The sequence below is a fragment of the Ornithorhynchus anatinus genome, chromosome 4 (assembly GCF_004115215.2).
Source record: "Ornithorhynchus anatinus isolate Pmale09 chromosome 4, mOrnAna1.pri.v4, whole genome shotgun sequence".
Classification (NCBI taxonomy): Eukaryota; Metazoa; Chordata; class Mammalia; order Monotremata; family Ornithorhynchidae; genus Ornithorhynchus; species Ornithorhynchus anatinus.
Genome location: NC_041731.1, coordinates 44441922 through 44461908, shown reverse-complemented (window position 1 = coordinate 44461908; position 19987 = coordinate 44441922). Strand labels below are relative to the sequence as shown.

Below are 19987 nucleotides of genomic sequence, written 5' to 3'. Positions count from 1 at the left end.
GGGGTGGCCCAGGGTGGCAACAGCAACACGGGCCCTGTCAGGCAGGAGGAACGGGAACTGGAGCAGTCAATCTCCAGAGAGCTGCTCAGTAGTGAGATGTAATCCGGCCTGGCTCTAAGCCCCCTTCTCTGCTCCTCCCCCTCTAGGCTTTCTCTCCTCCTTCCATTCCCCCCCCCCCCACCACCAGCTGGCTTGCTTCAGTGCTGACAGGAAGAATGTTTGTTTTCCCACAGCTCACTGCTGGGGCACAGGGGCAATGTTGCCTGCCTGCTTCGGAGCGTCACCCACCAACCTAATCAGAAGGGCTGACCTGTCCCCAACCCCTATAAGAAGGGTTAGCCTGTTCACCACTCAGATCAGAAGGGCTTAGTATAGTGCTCTGCACATAGTAAGCACTCAATAAATACAATTGAATGAATGAAAGGGCTGGTTCGTCCACCATCTAGATCAGAAGAGCTGACCTGTGCTCTGATCAGGATAGGCGCTGATCAGAAGGGCTGACCTTTCCACCACTCTGGCCGGGGGGTGTTGGGGGCCGGTGGAGGGGAGGGATCCCTAAGCAGGGACCACAGGCAGAGTTGAGTGGGGAAGGTGAAGGAGCAGGGCCAGAAGCCCCAGGGCCTAGAGGAAGGGTCTCATCAGGGGTCTGCAGAGGCTGGGAGGGGTATGCAGCGGGAAGACAAAGGGATCAGGAAAACCCAGTGGGGTATGGGGAGAGGAAACCTCCATACTGGCCTTGCCACTGTTGATGGTGAAATTCCTGAATGCCTGGGTGACTGAAAAAGCTGAGTGCAAAATCCACAGTCCCAGCCACCTTGCGTGTACAAGAAGGCTGCCCTTGTTGTGTTGTCCTGTTTGATGTTTGCAGCATGTGGTGCCACTGTCGTCCTTTCCTCCTTCCCCTTCCTTACAAAGCTTTTGCTTAACAAAAAAAAGCCACTCCTTTCTTGATTGCTAATGCTTATGCTGGTCTAGTCTGGGTGATTCATTTTCAGCATTCAGCTGGGATGGAGCTTTGCCTGAGGAGTTGTTTTACTCTGTTCTTAAAGCATTTCCTCTTGCTTCCTGGCTTTGGGTTTCCCAATTTCAGCTCTCTATGCAGCAATAGCTGAAGTATCCTGCTGTGGTTCCTTCTCCTTGCAAGTCCTACCCAGTGTAGCTTTTAGAGGTGAGCATAACCTCAGTGTTTGGTGGGGTAAGACTTCTGGCACCTGGGTAATTTCAATTGGGAAGCTCCTTAGTTCTGGATCCTTTTCAGCCACCTCATCCATTTAAATGTGGGCTCTTTTTTTTATGTTTTTTGTTAAGTGCTTACTATGTGCCAGACATTGTATTAATGTTGGTATTTGCCAAGCGCTTACTATGTGCAGAGCACTGCTCTAAGCGCTGGGGTAGATACAGGGGAATGAGGTTGTCCCACATGAGGCTCACAGTCTTCATCCCCATTTTACAGATGAGGGAACTTAGGCACAGAGGAAGTGAAGTGACTTGCCCACAGTCACACAGCTGACAAGGGGCAGAGTAGGGATTCAAACCCATGACCTCTGACTCCCAAGCCCGGCTCTTTCCACTGAGCCACGCTGCTTTGGGGTAGATACAAATTAATCAGGTTGGACACAGTCCCTGTCACCCATCTTAATGGGTCACAGGTCATCTTAAAGGAGTCACAGTCTTAATTCCCATTTTACAGATAAGATAACTGAGGCCCAGAGAAGTGAAGTGACTTGCTTAAGGTCATACAGCATACACTTGGCAGAGCTGGCATTAGAACCCAGGTCCTTTTGATTTCCAGGCTCATACTCTATTCACAAGATCAAACTGCTTCTCTTCTCACCTTGCTACTCCAGCTTGGAGCCCCTCACCTTTTCCCTTTTCGCCACATGAAATTCCGTAGCATGAACAATCTATCAACACTCCCTGCTCTCTCCCATCTCTCCCAAGGGAAGTGGCCCAGCCTTGGTTGAGCAGGCTGGGGTTTATTCATTCATTCATTCAATAGTATTTATTGAGGCTTACTATGTTCAGAGCACTGTACTAAGTGCTTGGAATGTACAAATCGGCAACAGATAGAGACAGTCCCTGCGCTTTGACGGGCTTACAGTCTAATCCGGGGGGACAGGTTCTCGCCCAAGTGGTGCTCAGCCAGATCCAAAGGATTGCCAAGCCAGGGTTCACCTGGCACAACAGGGCTGGTGTTCAGCTCAAAGCTGGGAGTGCCCCCCACCCCTTTCAACTGTAAGCTTGATGTGGGCAGGGAACATGTCCACCACCTCTGTTGGATTGGACTCTCTCATATGCTTAGTATAGTGCACACAGTAAGTGCTCAGAAAATACCATTGATTGATTGACTGTCCATTCTAGAGTTTGGTCCCACAGTTCTCAAGGCTGACTCATCTCAGTGCCTAGCCTTTGGCTTCCCCAGCCATGGACTCCACTGCTGGCAGGGGGGTCGGTGTGTTTGAACGCTCACAGATCTTAGTAATAATAATGATGGCATTTGTAAGTGCCTACTGTGTGCCAGACACTGTTCTAAGCGCTGGAGTAGATACGAGGTAATCAGGTTGTCCCATTAAGGGCTCACATTCTTAATCCCCACTTAACAGACGAGGGAACTGAGGCACAGAAAAGTGAAGTGACTTGGCCAAAGTCACACAGCTGACAAGTGGCAGAGCCGGGATTAGAACCCACGACCTCTGACTCCCAAAGCTGTGCTCTTTCTGTTAAGCCATGGTAGCAAAGACAACCCACCAATGCAAGGAGGGGATGCCAGAGCTCAGGAACTGGAGAAGAGGGGCAGGGAAGATGACACCCTGAGAGAGTGGGAGAGGAGAAGGTGATGGGAACTTGAGGCAGAGGAAAGAGGGTGAGAAGGGGAGGCAACTCCACTTATACTCGTGGTTTCTGTTCAGAGATGGCTGGGGTTCAGCATCACTCCTAAAAATGGGCTTCCCCAAGGTCCATTTAGATCTGGGGCATCATCTCCTTGGAGAGAAATGGGCAGGCTTGGCCCCACCAGCACCACGGAAAAATCATTTTAATTGTCAACTTCACAGCTGTTCCCTGTTCCTCATTCCCAACCCTGTCGAGACCTCTGACTCCAGCCTCTCATTCGTTCATTCATTCAATCGTTCTTATTGAGTGCTTGCTATGTGCAGAAGACTGTACTAAGCGCTTGGGAGAGCTCAATATAACAATAAACAGACAGTCCCTGCCCACAACAAGCTTAGTCTAGCATGGAGCAGGGAGACAAACAACAGTGCAAAAAAAAAAAATTACAGATATGGACATTAGTGCAGTGGAGCTGAGAGGGGGAATGAATGAAGGGAGTGAGTCAGGGTAATACAGAAGGGAGTAGTAGATGAGGAAAAGTGAGGTTTAGTCTGGGAAGCCCTCTTGGAGATGATGTGCCTTTAATGAGGCTTTGAAGGCAAGGGGAGAGTGATTGTCAGATTTAAGGAGAAAGGGAGTTCCAGGCAGCAGAGGTGGGCAAGGGTGGAGCCCTTGTGCCTTCACCCTCCTCTTGCATTGGACCCTGGCCTCTGCTTCCTTTCCCTCCCTGCGTCACCTGGGGCCAACTCACACCTCCCCCTTCCTGGCCAGGCATGAAACTGGGCCAGGGCTGGGGGTGCTGGGTAAGGACTGGTAGGGGCCGAGCCTGGGGACGCTGGGGAGCTTGGGGAGCTGGGGACCTGGGGGGGCTAGGGAACTGGGGGAGCTGGAAGAGCTGGGGCTAAGGGAGCTGGGGGATCTAGGGCTAAGATACCTTGGGGGCTGGGGAGCTGGGAGCTGGGAGCTGTGGGAGCTGGGGAACTGGGGAAACTAGGGCTAAGGGAGCTGGGAGATCTAGGGCTAAGATACCCTGGGGGCTGGGGAGCTGGGAGCTGGGGGAGTTGGGGCTAGGAGAGCTGGAGAGCTGGGGCTGGGGGAGCTGGGGCTGGGGGAGCTGGGGCTGGGGGAGCTGGGGCTAGGAGAGCTGGAGGGCTGGGGTACTGGGGGAGCTGGGGCTGGGGTGGCTGGGGAACTGGGGCAGGAGGAGCGGGGGGATCTGGGGCTAAGGGAGCTGGGAGATCTAGGACTAAGGGAGCTTGAGGGCTGGGGAGCTGGGGCTGGGGCTGGGGGAGCTGGGGTCCTAGGGGAGCTGTGGTTGGGGTGGCTGGGGAGCTGGGGCAGAGGGAGCTGGGGGAATCTAGGGCTAAGGGAGCTGGGGGATCTAGGGCTAAGGGAGCTGGGGGGCTGGGAGCTGGGGCTAGGAGAGCTGGGGTGCTGGGGGAGTTGGGGCTGGGGTGGCTGGGGAGCTGGGGCGGGGGGGTGCCGTCTTGGGCCGCCGCCCGCGCTAGGAAGGCTCGCTGGGATCTTAGTCGCTCAGCATTGCATTCGGAGACCCCATCGACGCGGGCCCCAGTCAATCCTACTTATTGAGCGCTTACTGTGTGCAGAGTAATAATAATAATAATAATGTTGGTATTTGTTAAGCGCTTACTATGTGCCGAGCACTGTTCTAAGCGGTGGGGTAGACATAGGGGAATCAGGTTGTCCCACGCGGGGCTCACAGTCTTAATCCCCATTTTACAGATGAGGGAACTGAGGCACAGAGAAGTTAAGTGACTTGCCCACAGTCACACAGCCGACAAGTGGCAGAGCTGGGATTCGAACTCATGACCTTGGACTCCAAAGCCCATGCTCTTTCCACTGAGCCACGCTGCTTCTCTAAGTGCAGAGTACTGCACTGAGCGCTTACTTAATACCAACGCCCAGACACCCGTCACCCGTATGGGCTTCCGGCTGCCGGTCCCCCGCGCCCTCTGCACACACAGGCCCCCCCAGATCCCGGACCCCAGATCCCGGACCCCAGATCCCGGACCCCAGATCCCGGACCCCAGATCCCGGACCCCAGATCCCGCGGCCGAGCAGCAGCGCCGCACTGCGGCCACCAGATGGCGCCGTCACCTCGTTAGGCGCCCCGTTACTCACCGCTGTAACCGGGCAGGCAGTGGCACCGGAATCCAGCCACCAGGTCCTGGCAGTGCCCTCCGTTCACACACGGCCGGGACGCACACTCGTCCACGTCCACAGAGCAGTCAGCTCCTGTTTGGCGGGGTGGAGGGGAAGGGGGGAAGAGCACCACCCCGGAAAAAATCATCAATATCCAGCGGGAAGGGCTCCAAGGGCCAGCTCCCACATAGGGACTGCCCCCTGCCCAGCATCTCCACCAGCCCAGAACCCCCTCCAAGGTGGCTACATGAGAGGCGAGGCATTGACAGGGTTCGTTGAAGGTTTGGGAGAAAGTGTATGGTATCTGTTAAATGCTTACTCTGTGTCAAACACAGTTCCGAGTCCTGGGGTAGATACAAATTAATCAGGTCCGATTTAGTCCCTGTCCTGCATGGGACTCAAAGTCTAATAATGTTGGTATTTGTTAAGCGCTTACTATGTGCCGAGCACTGTTCTAAGTGCTGGGGGAGATACAAGGTAATCAGGTTGTCCCACGTGGGGCTCACAGTCTTCATCCCCATTTTCCAGATGAGGGAACGGAGGCACAGAGAAGTTAAGTGACTTGCCCAAAGTCACACAGCTGACAAGCGGAGGAGCCGGGATTAGAACCCATGACCTCTGACTCCCAGGCCCAGGCTCTTTCCACTGAGCCACGTTGCTTCTCTAAGGAAGAGGAGAACAAGTATTTCATCCCCTTTTTCCAGTTGAGGGAACTGAGGTACAGGGAAGTTAAGTGACATGTCCAAGGTCACAGAGCAGAGGCCAGGTTAGAACCCAAGTCCTCTGACTCCCAGGCCCATGCTCTTTCCATAGGTCTCGCTGACGGTTTGCACAAGTTTCCTCCCGCAAGGGCTTGCGGGGCCGGGGTGGGGCGGGGGTGGTGTCTCAGCTGTGTGGGCCGAGCTGGCCGGCGCTGCAGCTGACCCCAGAGAGAGAGTCCAATGTTCTCAAGTCCCAAAGTCCAACCTGGGAGTGGAAGAATTTATTTCTGCAGGGAAGACGGAAAGCCGCTTAACTACTCTGTGCCTCTGTTACCTCATCTGTAAAATGGGGATTAAGACTGTGAGCTCCATGTCAGACAGGGACTGTGTCCAGATTGTCTTGTATCTGCCAGCGTTTGGCACATAGTAAGTGCTTAACAAATACCATAATTATTATTATCTCAGCACTTAGTACAGTGCCTGGGTACGTAGTACACACTTAAAAAATGTCATTTTAAAAAAAGGAGCAGGAGGGGTTAGGACTGAGAATGTATGTTGGAATCTGGACCTAGGAAGGTCCCTGCAGCAAGGATCCTTACCCCCACTCAGACACTCTCCTTCCTTTCCTTCTCTAACCAGGAAAGCCTGTTCTGTGTGAATGATTACCCTGGGCTGCTAATCCAGGGACCAGCCCTATGGGGTTTGGCTCAGAGGAGATGTTCTTGCCTCGAAGAGGGCCAGAGAAGCAGAGTGGCCTAGTAGCAGTATGGGCCTCGGAGTAAGAAGGATCTGGGTTCTAATCCCGCCTCCACCACTTGTCTGCTGCATGATTTTGGGCAAATCTCTTCACATCTCTGGGCCTAAATTCCCTCATCTGTAAAATGGGGATTAAGACATTGAGCCCCATGTGGGACAGGGACTCTGACCAAGTTGATTATCTTTTATTTACCCCAAGACTTAGTACAGCACATAGTAAACATTTAACAAATACCATTAAAAATAATAATAATACAAAAGAACACCCGAAGGTGGCCATATCGGACATGTTTCCCAGGCCCTAGCTTTCCTGCCTCATCACTCCCCACTCATGTGGCCCTTCACAGCTCTCTTCCTCACCCTCCTCCAGTGCCATTGCTCACCTGCATACCCCGGCAGACACTGACAGATGAAGCCGGCTGCCATGTTGTAGCTGAAGTCCTGGGGGAAGCCAGGCAGGGCTCCCCCATAGTATGACTGGTTGGAGCGCTCCAGGCACAGCCCCCCATGGAGGCAGGGCTTCCCCGCACATTCGTCCTCGTCCATCTCGCAGTGCTCGCCGCTGTAACCTGCATCTCCCCCAAACACCCGTCCCGTTACCCCCAGTCTGGAGGTCCAAATGCCAGGCCCCATGCCAGACCCCACTCTTGGCCAGTGGCAGACCCAGCCCGGACCCAGCCCAGCCCAGCTCTCGGCTCCATTGGGAGAGCCTGGAGCCCGAGAGTCTTCCAACATCACTGGCTTGTCTCAGTTGGGATCTCTATGGGGAAGAATTGTTGCTCAGCCCAGGCCTGTCCTGTCTGATTCCTCGACACAAGAGAGTGGGTGTAGCTGGTGGGTCGGGACACATATTCCCGATGCCCTTTTTTCAGAACCTTGAAACTCTTGATCCATAAGAGCAGAGATGAACCACCAGCATCCTTCAGTCAGGCATAAAGGAAGTGTCTCACTGCTCCCAAAGACCCAGGAGACTTCTCCCCCTTGGGTGAGGGCAGACCCTTCCCCAGTTGGGGAGGGTGCAGCCATGCAGGTGGGAGCAGGACTCAAGACAGAGGGGACTGGGAGACTTCAGGGAAGGACAGGGGGTAGTGAAAGAGACTGGTCTGGTCCCAAAAGATATCAGGAAAATGGGGGACAACCAGAATTGCAGTGGAAATTGCAAATACCCTGCAAGCCTCTGAAAAGCATTTCTGACATGGACATAGATGCACATTTACATGAGGGCACACTTACTGAGGGACATGATTAGGGAGGCTGGGGCAGAGAGGACAAGGGAGAAGGTGTGGGGAGGGTGGTGGCCGCTTGGAAACATGGCCCACCAACTCCTCCCATTGAATGTTAGTCCCCATCCGAGCCTCGCTGTTGGTGCCTGGCCCGACCTGAGATCCTGTCTCCGCCTCGCCCGCCTGGAGCAGGAACCCTCCTGGAGTCCCAGCCCACCTGGCTGAGTGAAAATCCTGGCCTGGAAGGATCTGAGGTGGGCTCTGCCTATTCCCTATTCCGACGGAGCCCAGGTGGGGTCGGAGGGGGAGCGGCCCGGACACCCAGCATCAGGTTGCCAGTGAAAGTTTCCATGTAGGAGAATTAAAAGGACTTGGGGTCTTCAGGTTGAGAAAATGGGTTCAAGATGCAGGTCAAGGAGGCATATGTAATTAGGGTCACTTGGTGTACAGCAAATGACCGTGATACATTGAATTTATTTGGCACGCTTCTTCCGAGCAGCTTAAAGCACTTCTCATTCAGTGTTAGTCAGAAAGCATCTGTGAGAAGGTCATTTGCCTACTGGACAAAAGTCCAGAGAGGCTAAGACTGACAGGCTGCCTGAAGACACCTGAGTGCCTGGCCCCAAAATTCACAGGGGCATGATCTTCCCCCCGAGCCAAGCTGAGGGTAAGGGTAGAATAGAACATCCTTCCCCACCATCTCTTGAGGAAGAATAGAAGCCTTTGCAGTGAGGCTTCCTTCTGTGCATTTCCCCTTCCTCCTCCTCTCCCTTTAGCGTGGAAGGGCCTTTTGGGCAGAGAATGATCACTTTGTTATATTTCCCAACTACCTAGTACAGGGCATCATACAAAGTGGGCACCCAATAAGTGCTACTACAACTTCTGTGGCCTAGTGGAAAGAGCATGGGCCTGGGAGTCAGAAGACCTGGGTTCTAATCATGGCTCTGCACTTGTTATGTGACCTTGGGCAAGTCAAGCAGCATGGCCTAATGGATACAGCATGGGTCTGGGATCCCAAAGGTCATGGGTTCTAATCCTGGCTCTGCTGTGTGACTTTGGGCAAGTCACTTCACTTCCCTGGGCCTCAGTTACCTCATCTGTAAAATAATAATGTTGGTATTTGTTAAGCGCTTACTATATGCAGAGCACTGTTCTAAGCGCTAGGTAGATACAGGGTAATCAGATTGTCCCACGTGGGGCTCACAGTCTTCTTCCCCATTTTACAGATGAGGTAACTGAGGCACAGAGAAGTTAAGTGACTTGCCCACAGTCACACAGCTGACAAGTGACAGAGCCAGGATTCAAACTCTTGACCTCTGACTCCCAAGCCCGGGCTCTTTCCACTGAGCCACGATTGAGACTGTAAGCCCCATGTGGAACAGGCTTTGTGTCCAACCTGATTTGCTTGTACCCTTCCCAGTGCTTAGTATAGTGACTGGCATTTAGTAACCGCTTAACAAATACCATTTTTTTTCACTTCTCTGTACCTCAGTTTCCTCAACTATAAAATGGCAATTCAATATCTGTTCTCCCTCCTACTTAGACTGTGAGCCCCATGTGGGACAGGGACAGCATCCAACTTGATTAACTTGGATCTACTCCAGTGCTTAGTACAGTGCTAGGCACATAGTAAGTGCTTAACAAATACCATTATTATTATCATTACTACTACTGAAGGTTGCAGCAGGCTGTGAGTCCAGTCTTAACTCCTCACCTGACCTTCCTGTTAATTGGGGACAGGTTACTGAATCTTTCTCATCCTCAGTTTCACCATTTGTAACCTTAGGAGAATAACTCATGCCCCGACTAGCCTTCTACACAGTTTTACTGAGAGGAGAGTTGAGAAACTTGAAAACATGCTGGAAAATGAAAATGGTGGCACATGTTATTATTCATTCATTCAATCATATTTATTGAGCGCTTACTGTGTGCAGAGCACTGTACTAAGCACTTGGGAGAGTACAATATAACAATAAACAGACACATTCCCTATCCACAATGAGCTTACATTCTAGAGGACAGCAATTGCTGTCCTTCCTGGGATGTGGTGAGAATTAATGAGATCACTAGTGGGAAGGACTCTGGGGAACCAAGGTGCTTTGGAAGTGCCAAGGCTTTTTTCTCACACACACAAACCCACCTGATTACAGCAGTTAGGGCAGTGGGTGGGGCGGAAGGTTGTATATGGGAATAGAGAAGCAGCGTGGCCTAATGGAGAGAGCTTGGGCCTGGGGGTCAGAGGACCCTCTGGCTGGCTGGGCTAAGGAAAAAAACACCCATCCTTGGCATTGCTTCATGCTGACTGTCTCCCTCTACCTACTCCGCCCCCAACTCCGGGCTGGGGAGGTGTCTGTTATATACTATACTCTCCCAAGTGCTTAGTACAGTGCTGTGCACACAGTAAGCACTCAATGAATGCAATTGACTGACTCTCCAGGACACCCAGGTGAAGGGAATCCCTCCTTCCCTCCCTCCCTCCTGGCCGCCGGCCACCTCACACACCTGGCCAGCAGACACAGCGGTAATGGCCCACACCCTCCAGGCAGGTGGCATTGTGCAGGCAGGGGCCAGAGGCGCACTCCAGGACCTCCACCTCGCAGCGCTCCCCCTCGTAGCCGGTGTCACTGCAGTCACACAGGAACCTGGAACGACACACCCGGGCCTGTTCCAACCCCAGCTCAGCTTGGGGCAGGCCCACAGCCCACCCTCACCCCCAACCCCGAGTGTACCCCACCACTGATGTCCATTCAGAGCCTTCCCCAGACTGAGGGCTCTGAGGTTAGCCCTCTCTGTCCAGGTTTTGGCCTTTAGCCCAAGTCCACAAGTGAGAATCTCACAAAGCTCTCTCCCTCTGGGATCAGTTCCCAGCTACAGGAGAGGCATCAAACCTCTCTGATGGCATGCCTCAGTTTCTCCAACAGAATTAGGGAACAGCAACTGCTGTCCTTCCTGGGATGTGGTGAGAACTAATGAGATCACTAACAGGAAGGACTCTGGGGAATAAAGGTGCTTTGGAAGTGCTAAGGCTTTTTTCTCACTCTCCCGCACACAAACCCACTGATTACAGCAATTAGGGCAGTGGATGGGGCGGAGGGCTGTATATGGGAATAGAGAAGCAGCTTGGCCTAACGGATAGAACACAGGCCTGGGAGTCAGAGGACCTCGATTCTAATCCCGGCTCTGCCACTTGTCTGCTGGGTGATCTTGGGCAAGTCACTTCACCTCTCTGAGTTTCATTTCCCTTCTCTGTAAACTGGTGACTAAGACCGTGAGCCCCACGTGGTACATCGACTGTGTCCATCTCGATTTCTTGTATCCACTCCAATGCTTAGTACAGTGCTTGGCACATAGTGAGCATGTAACAAATACCATCATTATTATTATTAGAAAATAAGCATGAGGGTGGGGAGGTGGGGAGGCAGAGGCTTACCACCCCTGCAAAATGCCAGCTCTCACCTGGCGACAAGGTCTTGGCACCTGCCCCCGTGGGCGCAGGGCTGGCTCTGGCACTCGTCAATGTCCACCTGGCAATGGTCTCCCTCGAACCCCAGGCCACAGGCACAGCGGTAGAATCCGATGCCATCGAAGCATGAGCCCCCGTTCTGACAAGGGTCTGATTCACACTCATCTATTTCAGTTTCACAGTTGGCCCCTTCATTAGAGAAAAGGAGACAGTCACAAATAGCCAATATCAGGGACCCTCCCCTTTTCCTCCTGGCACCTTCGCTACCCCCTGCCTCACACTGCCCACTGAAGAATTTGCTTGGCTGAAGTCCTGGGTTCTGCAGTCACCAGGGTGGCTGGAGGGGACCCAGTCTGCTCTGTGGGAATCAGTGTTTAAGGGCCAACTCCACAGGTGTCGCTTCACAACTACAGAGGAGGGAGGAGAGGATAGATGCTCCAATTTATATCCTTTTTTGTCCCCCATTCCAACAGTCTAGGCACAACCACACTCAAACTGCAGTACTGTACAAATGCATGCACAAACAGCAGTTACAGTGTATGAGCATCTAAGTGTGTATAAACTCGCAAACATCAATGTGCACACAGAGCAATATTCATCTACATTTGCAAGCAGCAATACATGCACACAGTAGCACTCTTCCTCTCCCTCTCCCTCCCCCCCTGACTCCCATACCCTGTGCTGGAGGATTTCCCTTTCCTCCCGAGCCCTGAACTCAGATCAGATTGATCGATCATCACTGATCGAAGGCCTCCAAATGCCTTTAATCGTCCCCCTCCTTCCTGGCCCCCATAATGCTTTAGGCCCCGCAGGAGAATCCCGGATCCCGAATCCAGAGCTGGGCTGGAAAGAGAGGTGGTAGGTTTGGCCCTCAGCTTCATCAGCTAGGAGAAACACTCCCCCCACTCCCCCACCCCTCCCAACACACACACTCCCACCCCTGACAGTGCCCGGGCCCCTGAGGTTTGGGGTTGGAACAGGCTGGTCCCGGCTGGCCCCGGCCCCCAGGGGATTCAGAGCCAGTGGGGTGGTCTCTCTTGCCCTAGCATGACACTCCACCAGGCAGACCTCAAAGGTAGAGCATTCCCGTGCCGGTCAGTACCAGGGGGAACCGAGCGCTGTCAGTGCTGAATTCCATTCCTGCAGCCAGAGAGGAGCCAGAGAAGCCCTCAGCCCCACCAGAGAAGGAGCCCAAGAAAATCAGCCCTTGGATTCACAGGAGGCCCCAGAATATGGATACACACTCTCTCTCTCTCTCTCTCTCACATACACACACACACACGCACTCACACACAAATACATGCAGAATGACAAAACACATACTCACATCCTTCAATGTGTCTACTCTCAAACACGTAAGCCCTTAACTTCGGTTCCTTCAACTCCCCAGCATGCAGGACAATAAATCGATGTACCCCGTCCTCTCCTACTAAATTAATGTCCCGAGAGGAAAGGAACCATGTCTTCTCCACCTTCATCATAACTTCAGCTAACTCTAGCACTTATGTTCAAACTTATTTACACCTGTAAGCCTGTCATAGGGCAGGGACTGTCTCTGTTACCGAATTGTCCATTCCAAGCGCTTAGTACAGTGCTCTGCACCTAGTAAGCGCTCAATAAACACTATTGAATGAATTTACACCCTCCTTAGAACTCATGTTTATATGTCTCCTTTATTTTTGATTGGTAGTAAATAGTTTCATTTTCTTCCCTCCTCTAGAGAATAAGCTCCTTATATGCGAGGGACATGTCATATTGTACTCTCCCAAGCACTTAGTACAATGCTCTGCACATAGCCTTGTCTTCTTGTCTGCAATCATTCTGATAGTGTATCCAGAGTGTTTTTTTGGTAAAAATACAGAAGTGGTTTACCACTGCCTTCTTCTGTGCAGTGAACTTGAGCCTCTGCCCTCAGCTCTCTCTCATGCTGCTGCCATCTAGCACAGGTGAGTTTTGACTTGTAGCAGATTGCCTTCCACTCGCTAGCCAGTGACCAAGCTAGGAATGGAATGGGTATGTCTCTGCTTGACTCTCCCTCTCATAGCCGAGACTGGTAGAGTACTGGAAACTCTCCAGGTGCAATCCTGAACGGGGCTGCACCCAATAGGCACTCAATAAATATCACTGATTGATTACCAACTAATTGTGGTATTTAAGTGCTTACTATGTGTCCAGTACTGTACTAAACACTGAGATAGATACAAGATCATCAGGTCCCACACAAGGCTTCCCGTCTAAGCACGTGAACAGATATTGAATTCCCATTTTGCAAATGAGGGAACTGAGTCACAGAGAAGTTAAGTGGCTTGCCCAAAGTCACACAGCAGGCAAGTGGTGGAGCTGGGATTAGAAACCAAGTTCTCTGATTCCCAGGCCTGAATTCTTTCTAGTGGTCCACACTGCTACAATGTACTCCCTCAAGTGCTTAGTACAGTGCTCTGCACACACTAAGCGCTCAATAAATGGGTTTAATTAGAGTGAAAGCACTTTGTCAGCAAGGAATTTGTCACTTCATTATTTTATTCTTTCCAAACACCTCATAGAAGACATCACACTAAGTGTGAGTACTCTATGAGAGAGAGGGAGAGAGTGTGAGTGTGTAAGTTTGTGTCTCTTCCCTGTCTTCCCCACTAGACTATTGGCCCCTTGAAGGGCAAGGTTCATTCATTCATTCATTCAGTCAATCATAATAATAATTATAATAATTATAGTATTTGTTAAGCGCTTACTATGTGCCAAGCACTGTTCTAAGCCCTGGGGTAGATTCAAGGTAATGAGGTTGTCCCTCGTGGGGCTCACACTTTTAATCCCCATTTTGCAGATGAGGTAACTGAGGCACAGAGAAGTTAAGTGACTTGCCCAAGGTCACACAGTGGACAAGTGGCAGAGCTGGGATTAGAACCCATGTCCTCTGACTCCCAAAGCCAAACTCTTTCCACTAAGCCATGCTGAGTGCTTACTGTGTGCAAAACATTGTACTAAGCTCCTGGAAGAGTACAGTAGAACAGTAAACAGACACATTCCCTGCCCACGAGTTCACAGTCTAAAGGGGGAGACAGACATTAATATAAATACATAAGTACCCTTCCTAGCTACTGGTTGAAGTGCACATTAACCAAGAGGCTACATGCCTACTTAAGACTCACAATGGCCTATTATAACTTGTACGACTGATGTCTTTTACTTCTATCATCAGGCATAGGTTCTGGGATGCAGAAGACGACTTTTAATTACATCCCTCACTTTCACAAACAGTATCTCTAGAGGAAGGTGGTGCTGTGATGTCAAACTGACAATTTATTGCAAATATGCCCAGAAACAAGCCAAGATGAACCTTGAGATATATGATAACAAATCCCAGGGACCTTAATGTTCATGTCTTCTCCTTCTCTTTCCTCTCTGTCCAAACCCTCCCCCCTCTACTCAACTCCCACCCCCAACCCCCGGGCCCGGTACTTGTACCTGTATAGCCGATTGGGCACTGGCACTGGTAGTGGTCCATGTGATTAAGACAGGTGCCATTGTGCCGGCAGGGCCTGGAGGCACATTCGTCGATGTCGATCTCACAGTGGGCACCCTGGAAGCCGGGCACACAGTAGCACAGATACGCATCCAGTCCGTTCAGGCAGATGGCCCCATTCTGGCAGGGACCAGAGGCACACTCGTCCACATCCTCCTCACACAAGGGGCCGGTGAGCCCGGCCGGGCAGTGGCACATGAGCTTGTCCCCAACCAGGATGCAAGTCCCCCCACCCTGGCACGGCTGGCTGGCACACGGACCCTGGCAAGCAGGCCCGCTGGGTCCCGGCGGACACTCGCTCCCATTGCAACCAGAGCCCGGGGAGGTGGGGGGACAGTCGCACCGGAAATCCAGGCTCCCGGGGGAGCTGCTGCAAGTCTGATTCCCTGGGCAGACCCGCCCATCGCAGGCGTCAAACAGTCGCTCACAGCGGAGGCCGGTGTAAGCCAGGGGCTCTGTGGGGCAGGTGCAGGCGTAGCTTCCGGGGCCTGTGTCCTCACAGCGGCCTCCGTGGGCACACGGGGAGGAGGAGCAGCCGCTGGCGAGGCTGGCATTGGGCATCCCTGTGAAGACAGAGAGACAGCGCTGATCTATGTGGGGTGTGGGGGGCCGGGAGCTCCAAGCCCCATAGTTACCCCCATCATCCCTGGATGAATTTAGAACAGCCACCCAGGGTGTTCCCTGAGGTGGACAGTCATGGTGGGGCTCTTATATAATTGCTGGCTGAGTCTGGGCAGTGCCAACGGTGGCAATAGATGCCAAGGTAACTGCCGGCTGAGTCATGGTACTGCAACACAGCATCAGTACAGTGTTGCGATCACTTTGGTTGTAAATGGGTCCTGGGAGTAAAAAGCCTCCTTAGCGTTCTTCACAATGTGCTATTTACCTACTTTCCGGAGGGCTTGTTGCCCTCTGTGACCCAATCAGTAGTATTTACTGAGCACTTACTCTGTGTAGAGCTCCGTGCTAAGCACACAGAAGAGTACAAGAGAGTTGGTAGATAATAATAATTGTGGCATATGCTAAGTGATTACTATATGCCAAGCATTGTACTAAGCACAGGGATAGAGACAAGATAATCAGGACCCACATGGGGCTCACACTCTAAGTAGGAGAACAGGCATTGAAACCCCATTTTGCACATGAGGTAACTGAGCCATAGATAAGTTATCAATCAATCAGTAGCATTTACTGAGCCCTTACTATGTGCAAGAGTACTGTACTAAGCACTTGGGAGAGTGTAGTCTAGCAGAGTTGGTGACTTGCCCAAAGTCACACAGCAGACAAATGGCAGAGCTGGGACTAAAACCAAGTCCTCCAACTCCTGGGCCCCAGCTCTTTCCACTAGGCCATGCCACTTCCCTACATGCAATCCTTGCCCAGTGGGAACGAAACTGGCAGGGACCAGAGTGTGAGTGGTACAGCTGAAATCACTAGTACTAGCATCCATTCCTTCCTAAAGCTTCCCAACCCTCAAACCCAGGGCCTGTCCATCTCTCTGGACAGAAGACTCCATTATCAATTCAATAGATAATAGATCACATATTTTCGGGTGTGACCTACCCTGGATCCTCCATATCAATCTATTAATTCATCATTCTATAGTAGTTGTTGAGCACTTACTGTGTGTGGCACCATAATAAGCACTTGGGAGAATACAATTCAAGGTTATTGGTAGACATGATCCCTGACCTTAAGTATCTTACTGTGCAGAGGGGGAGACAGGTGTTAAAATAAATTACAAATATAGATTGTGGATCTGTACATAAGGGTTATGGGGATGAGAATGAGGTGATTATCAAGTGATTAAGGGTACAGATCCAAATGCCCAGGTGATGCAGAGAGAAGGGTGGGAAATGAGGGTTTAGTCGAGGAAGGCTTCTTGAGGAAGATGTGTTTTTAATAAGGCTTCGAGGACAAGGAGAGTGATCGTCTGCCAGATATGAACAGGAAGAGAGTACCAGGCCAGAGGCAGGATGGGGGCGAGGGATCATTAGCGGGATAGACATGTTCGAAGTACAGTGAGTAGTTAGCAGAAAACCATGGATAGGATCTCAAGGAGGAAAGCCCTTTGGGGAAAGCCAGAAGTATGTCTCTCTCACTTTTATTATTAATAATAATGATAATAATAATAATTGTGGTATTGGTTAAGCACTTACTATGTGCTAAGCACTGTACTAAGTGGTAGGGGACATAGAAGATACTCAGATCACAGCCAGTCCCTGTCGTCCATTGGGCTCACAAAGGGGGAGTACAGTTATTTAATTCCCATTTTACTGGTGAGGAAATGGAGGCACAGAGAAGTTAAGTGTCTTGCCCAAGATCACCCAGCAGATAAGTGATGGAGGTAAGATTAGAACCCAGATTCTGTGACTCCCAGGCCCGGATTCTTTCCCTTAGGCAACCTGCTTCTCCTCTTTTTTCTTCACCCACATCTCAGGGATCAAGGCTCCCAGCCCACCAAAGGAGCCAACAAACAAACAGTAAAAATTAGCCCATTTATAACCAGGAAGAGGAAACACCTGAAAACCCACTGCCTATTACCTAGGCAGCCTGCTAGATGGGGGAACCTTAGGGCCAATAGTAGCCCAGAGGCCAGGAGGCACCAGGACAAGGGACGCCCAAATAAATGTTTCTGTTATTGCCTCTTGGCCTGCCCGGGCCCCACATCATGCCACCCTCAACCAGCTGGCAGGGACTGACTGGCTGGCTCTTCTGGGGGAAGAGCTCATCCCAGTCCTGCCCCAGTCTTGTGCTGCCTCTTTCCTGAGTGTGTGGCAGGAGAAGAAAAGGCCCACGGGTGTGCTAGAATGCTCCGGAGTTGCAGCACTGAGTCTGTTCAGTTCTCTGGCTCAGCTGGGATGGTAGAGGACAAGGATGGGGCGGGAGGAGCTGGGGTGTGGGGGGCGGCGGTGCTTCAGTGCACTGCCTGGCTCCAGAGATTCCACAGGGTCAGCTCCCCCATTCAGCAATTCCCACTCAGGCAGAAAGCGTGAGTGACGTTAGAAGATTGGAATTCATTGCCACAATTAGTCGGCGGGTGGGGGGGCGGAGAGGGCCTGGCACGGCCATGCAGGAATTAAGGGAGAAGAGCCATACCATCTCTTAAATAGCCATGGGGAAAAGGCAGAAGACACCCAAGTCTATCAGCAGTGCCATGCTGGGTCAGACCAATGGTCAAACGGCCCAGGATTCTGTCTTTTTTTTAAATGGTTTTTGTTAAGTGTTTACTATGTGGTAGGCACTGTACTGAGCACTGTGGTAGATACAGGATCATCAGGTTGGACACAATCCATGTCCCACATGGGGCTTACAGTCTTAGGGGAGGAAGAACATAGCACTTGGGAAACCAACAGTGTGATGGGGAAGACTGAGAAGACATACTTGTGCCTGACGGAGAGGGGATGAGGGGATCAAAGGGTGGAGGAAATATGTTCTCTGAGGGGGGAAGGGAGGGCTTCCAGCAGAGAAGATGGCAGAGCCAGGATAAGCCCACAAATGGCCTGACAATTGGCCGTAAAACACAAGTGGCAGAAGCAGAAGAACTAAATAAACCTCTGAGAACAAGAAGCTAATCTACCCATTTGACGGTGGAGAGGGGCCCTTCAGAAGAGGTGAAGAGACTTCAGACAAGCAGTTAATCTGGAGAGAGGTGGGTTTTTAAAAAAGTTTAGAGCCGGGAGAGTTCCTATTTCTCAGCGAAACATGGCCCTTGGATTGGTTTTGCTAAATAAGATATTCATTAATCACTTACAAAGTGCCAAGCACTGTGGTAAAGTTAGACAATTAGATCAAAATACAGTTTACGCCCCACACGGGGCTCACAATCTCAAGGGTAGGGAAAGCAGGTATTTTACCCTATTTTACAGATGAGGAAACCAAGACACAGAGATTAAGTGATTTGGCCAAGCAAAAGCAGCAGACTAGAGACAGAGTTGGGGTTAGAACCCACGTCTCCAGATTCCTATTTCCACCCTCTTCCCACTAGGCCAGGTGACCTCCCAACACCAGGAACCTGCCTATTTGACTTTGACTTTGACTTCTTCAATCACTCATTGGTATCTATTGAGCACTTACTGTGTGCAGAGCATTTTAATAAACACTTGGGAGGGCACATTACAATAGAGTTGGAGACATGTTCCCTTCCCACATTGAGTTTATGGAAATCCATGACTTCAGTAAGTCATTTTGTTCCTGTTGGGTTTGGGGACACTCTGAATTATTAAAATCATCTTACCTGTGTAAACCCTGGGAGATTCAGTCAAAGGAGCTTTTTCCAAACCTGTGCAGCTTACGTTTGTCTTGGTAACCAGACCAGGCTGGTCCAGTGGACAGAGCCCAGACTCAGGAGACAGGGAATGGGGGTTCATTTTCCAGCTCAACTATCTCTCCTGAGTAAGTCCACTCTCTTGTTCAATCAATCAATTAATTGTATTTATTGAGCAATTACTGTGTGCAGAACATTGTACTAAGTGCTTGGGAGAGTACAGTATAACAGAGTTGGTAGTCACATTTTCTACCCACAGCAAACTTACAGTCAAGAGGGGAAACAGACATTAATATAAATAAATTACAGAAGCAGCATGGCTTAGTGGATAGAGCACGGGCCTGGGAGTCAGAAGGACCTGGGTTCTAATCCTGGCCTCGCCACTTGTCTGCTGTGTGACCTTGGACAAGTCACTTAACTTCTCTGTGCCTCAGTTCCCCTATCTGTAAAATGGGGAAGAGTGTGAGCCCCATGTGGGACAGGGACTGTGTCCAACCTAATTAACTTGTATCTACCCCAGTGCTTAGAACAGTGCATGGCATATAGTAAGTGCTTAACAAATACTGTTATTATTATTATTATTAGAGATATGTACATAAGTGTTGTGGGGCTAAGCGTGGGGTGAATAAAGGATGCAAATCCAGGTGCAAAGGTGTTAGGACTTCAGTTCCCCCATCAGTAACCAGAGCTGTGTGGGACCCCAAACTGACCTGGTCCAGGGACCTGCCTCTTCCCAGCTTGAGGTAGTACTAATAGCCCAGAAGTAGGAACTCCACTGGGCAGGCAGCAGGAAGTGACCTCACCCAGGAGCAGAGGCCTCTCTGATAACCCCCAATCCATGTCTCAACTTCAGGCTCTTGTGAATGAACAGCAGCGATATCTCTGCTATCTCCGTTTCCAACCTGATTCATTAGAAACCCCAACTGAAATACACCCAAGCCTCTAGGCGGGGACTTTCCCAGCAAATGGGAAATTCAAATTCCAGGACACAGACCTGCTGGGCTGGTGGGATGATGAAGAGGTCATTCTGTCCTACCCGCTGCCTCAAGGCAGGACAACCCTCTC

At 51.1% G+C, this 19987-nt stretch overlaps 1 protein-coding gene and 1 non-coding gene across 2 annotated transcripts in view; both read right to left on the bottom strand.

Moving 5' to 3' along the window:
* CRB2 (crumbs cell polarity complex component 2) overlaps positions 1 to 15211 on the bottom strand; it is a 42547-nt gene extending 27336 nt beyond the window's left edge. The window contains exons 1-5 of the mRNA XM_029063894.1: positions 14598 to 15211; positions 11129 to 11324; positions 10175 to 10314; positions 6833 to 7018; positions 4972 to 5085 (exon numbers count right to left, since the gene is read on the bottom strand). Coding sequence (XP_028919727.1) covers positions 4972 to 5085; positions 6833 to 7018; positions 10175 to 10314; positions 11129 to 11324; positions 14598 to 14853 — 892 coding nt within the window. The 5' untranslated portion in view covers positions 14854 to 15211. The remainder of the gene's footprint in view (positions 1 to 4971; positions 5086 to 6832; positions 7019 to 10174; positions 10315 to 11128; positions 11325 to 14597) is intronic.
* Positions 13092 to 13229, bottom strand: LOC114811493. The gene has a single exon (XR_003759191.1). It is a non-coding gene; the product is annotated as a small nucleolar RNA SNORA7 (small nucleolar RNA).
* Positions 15212 to 19987: the final 4776 nt, after the last annotated feature.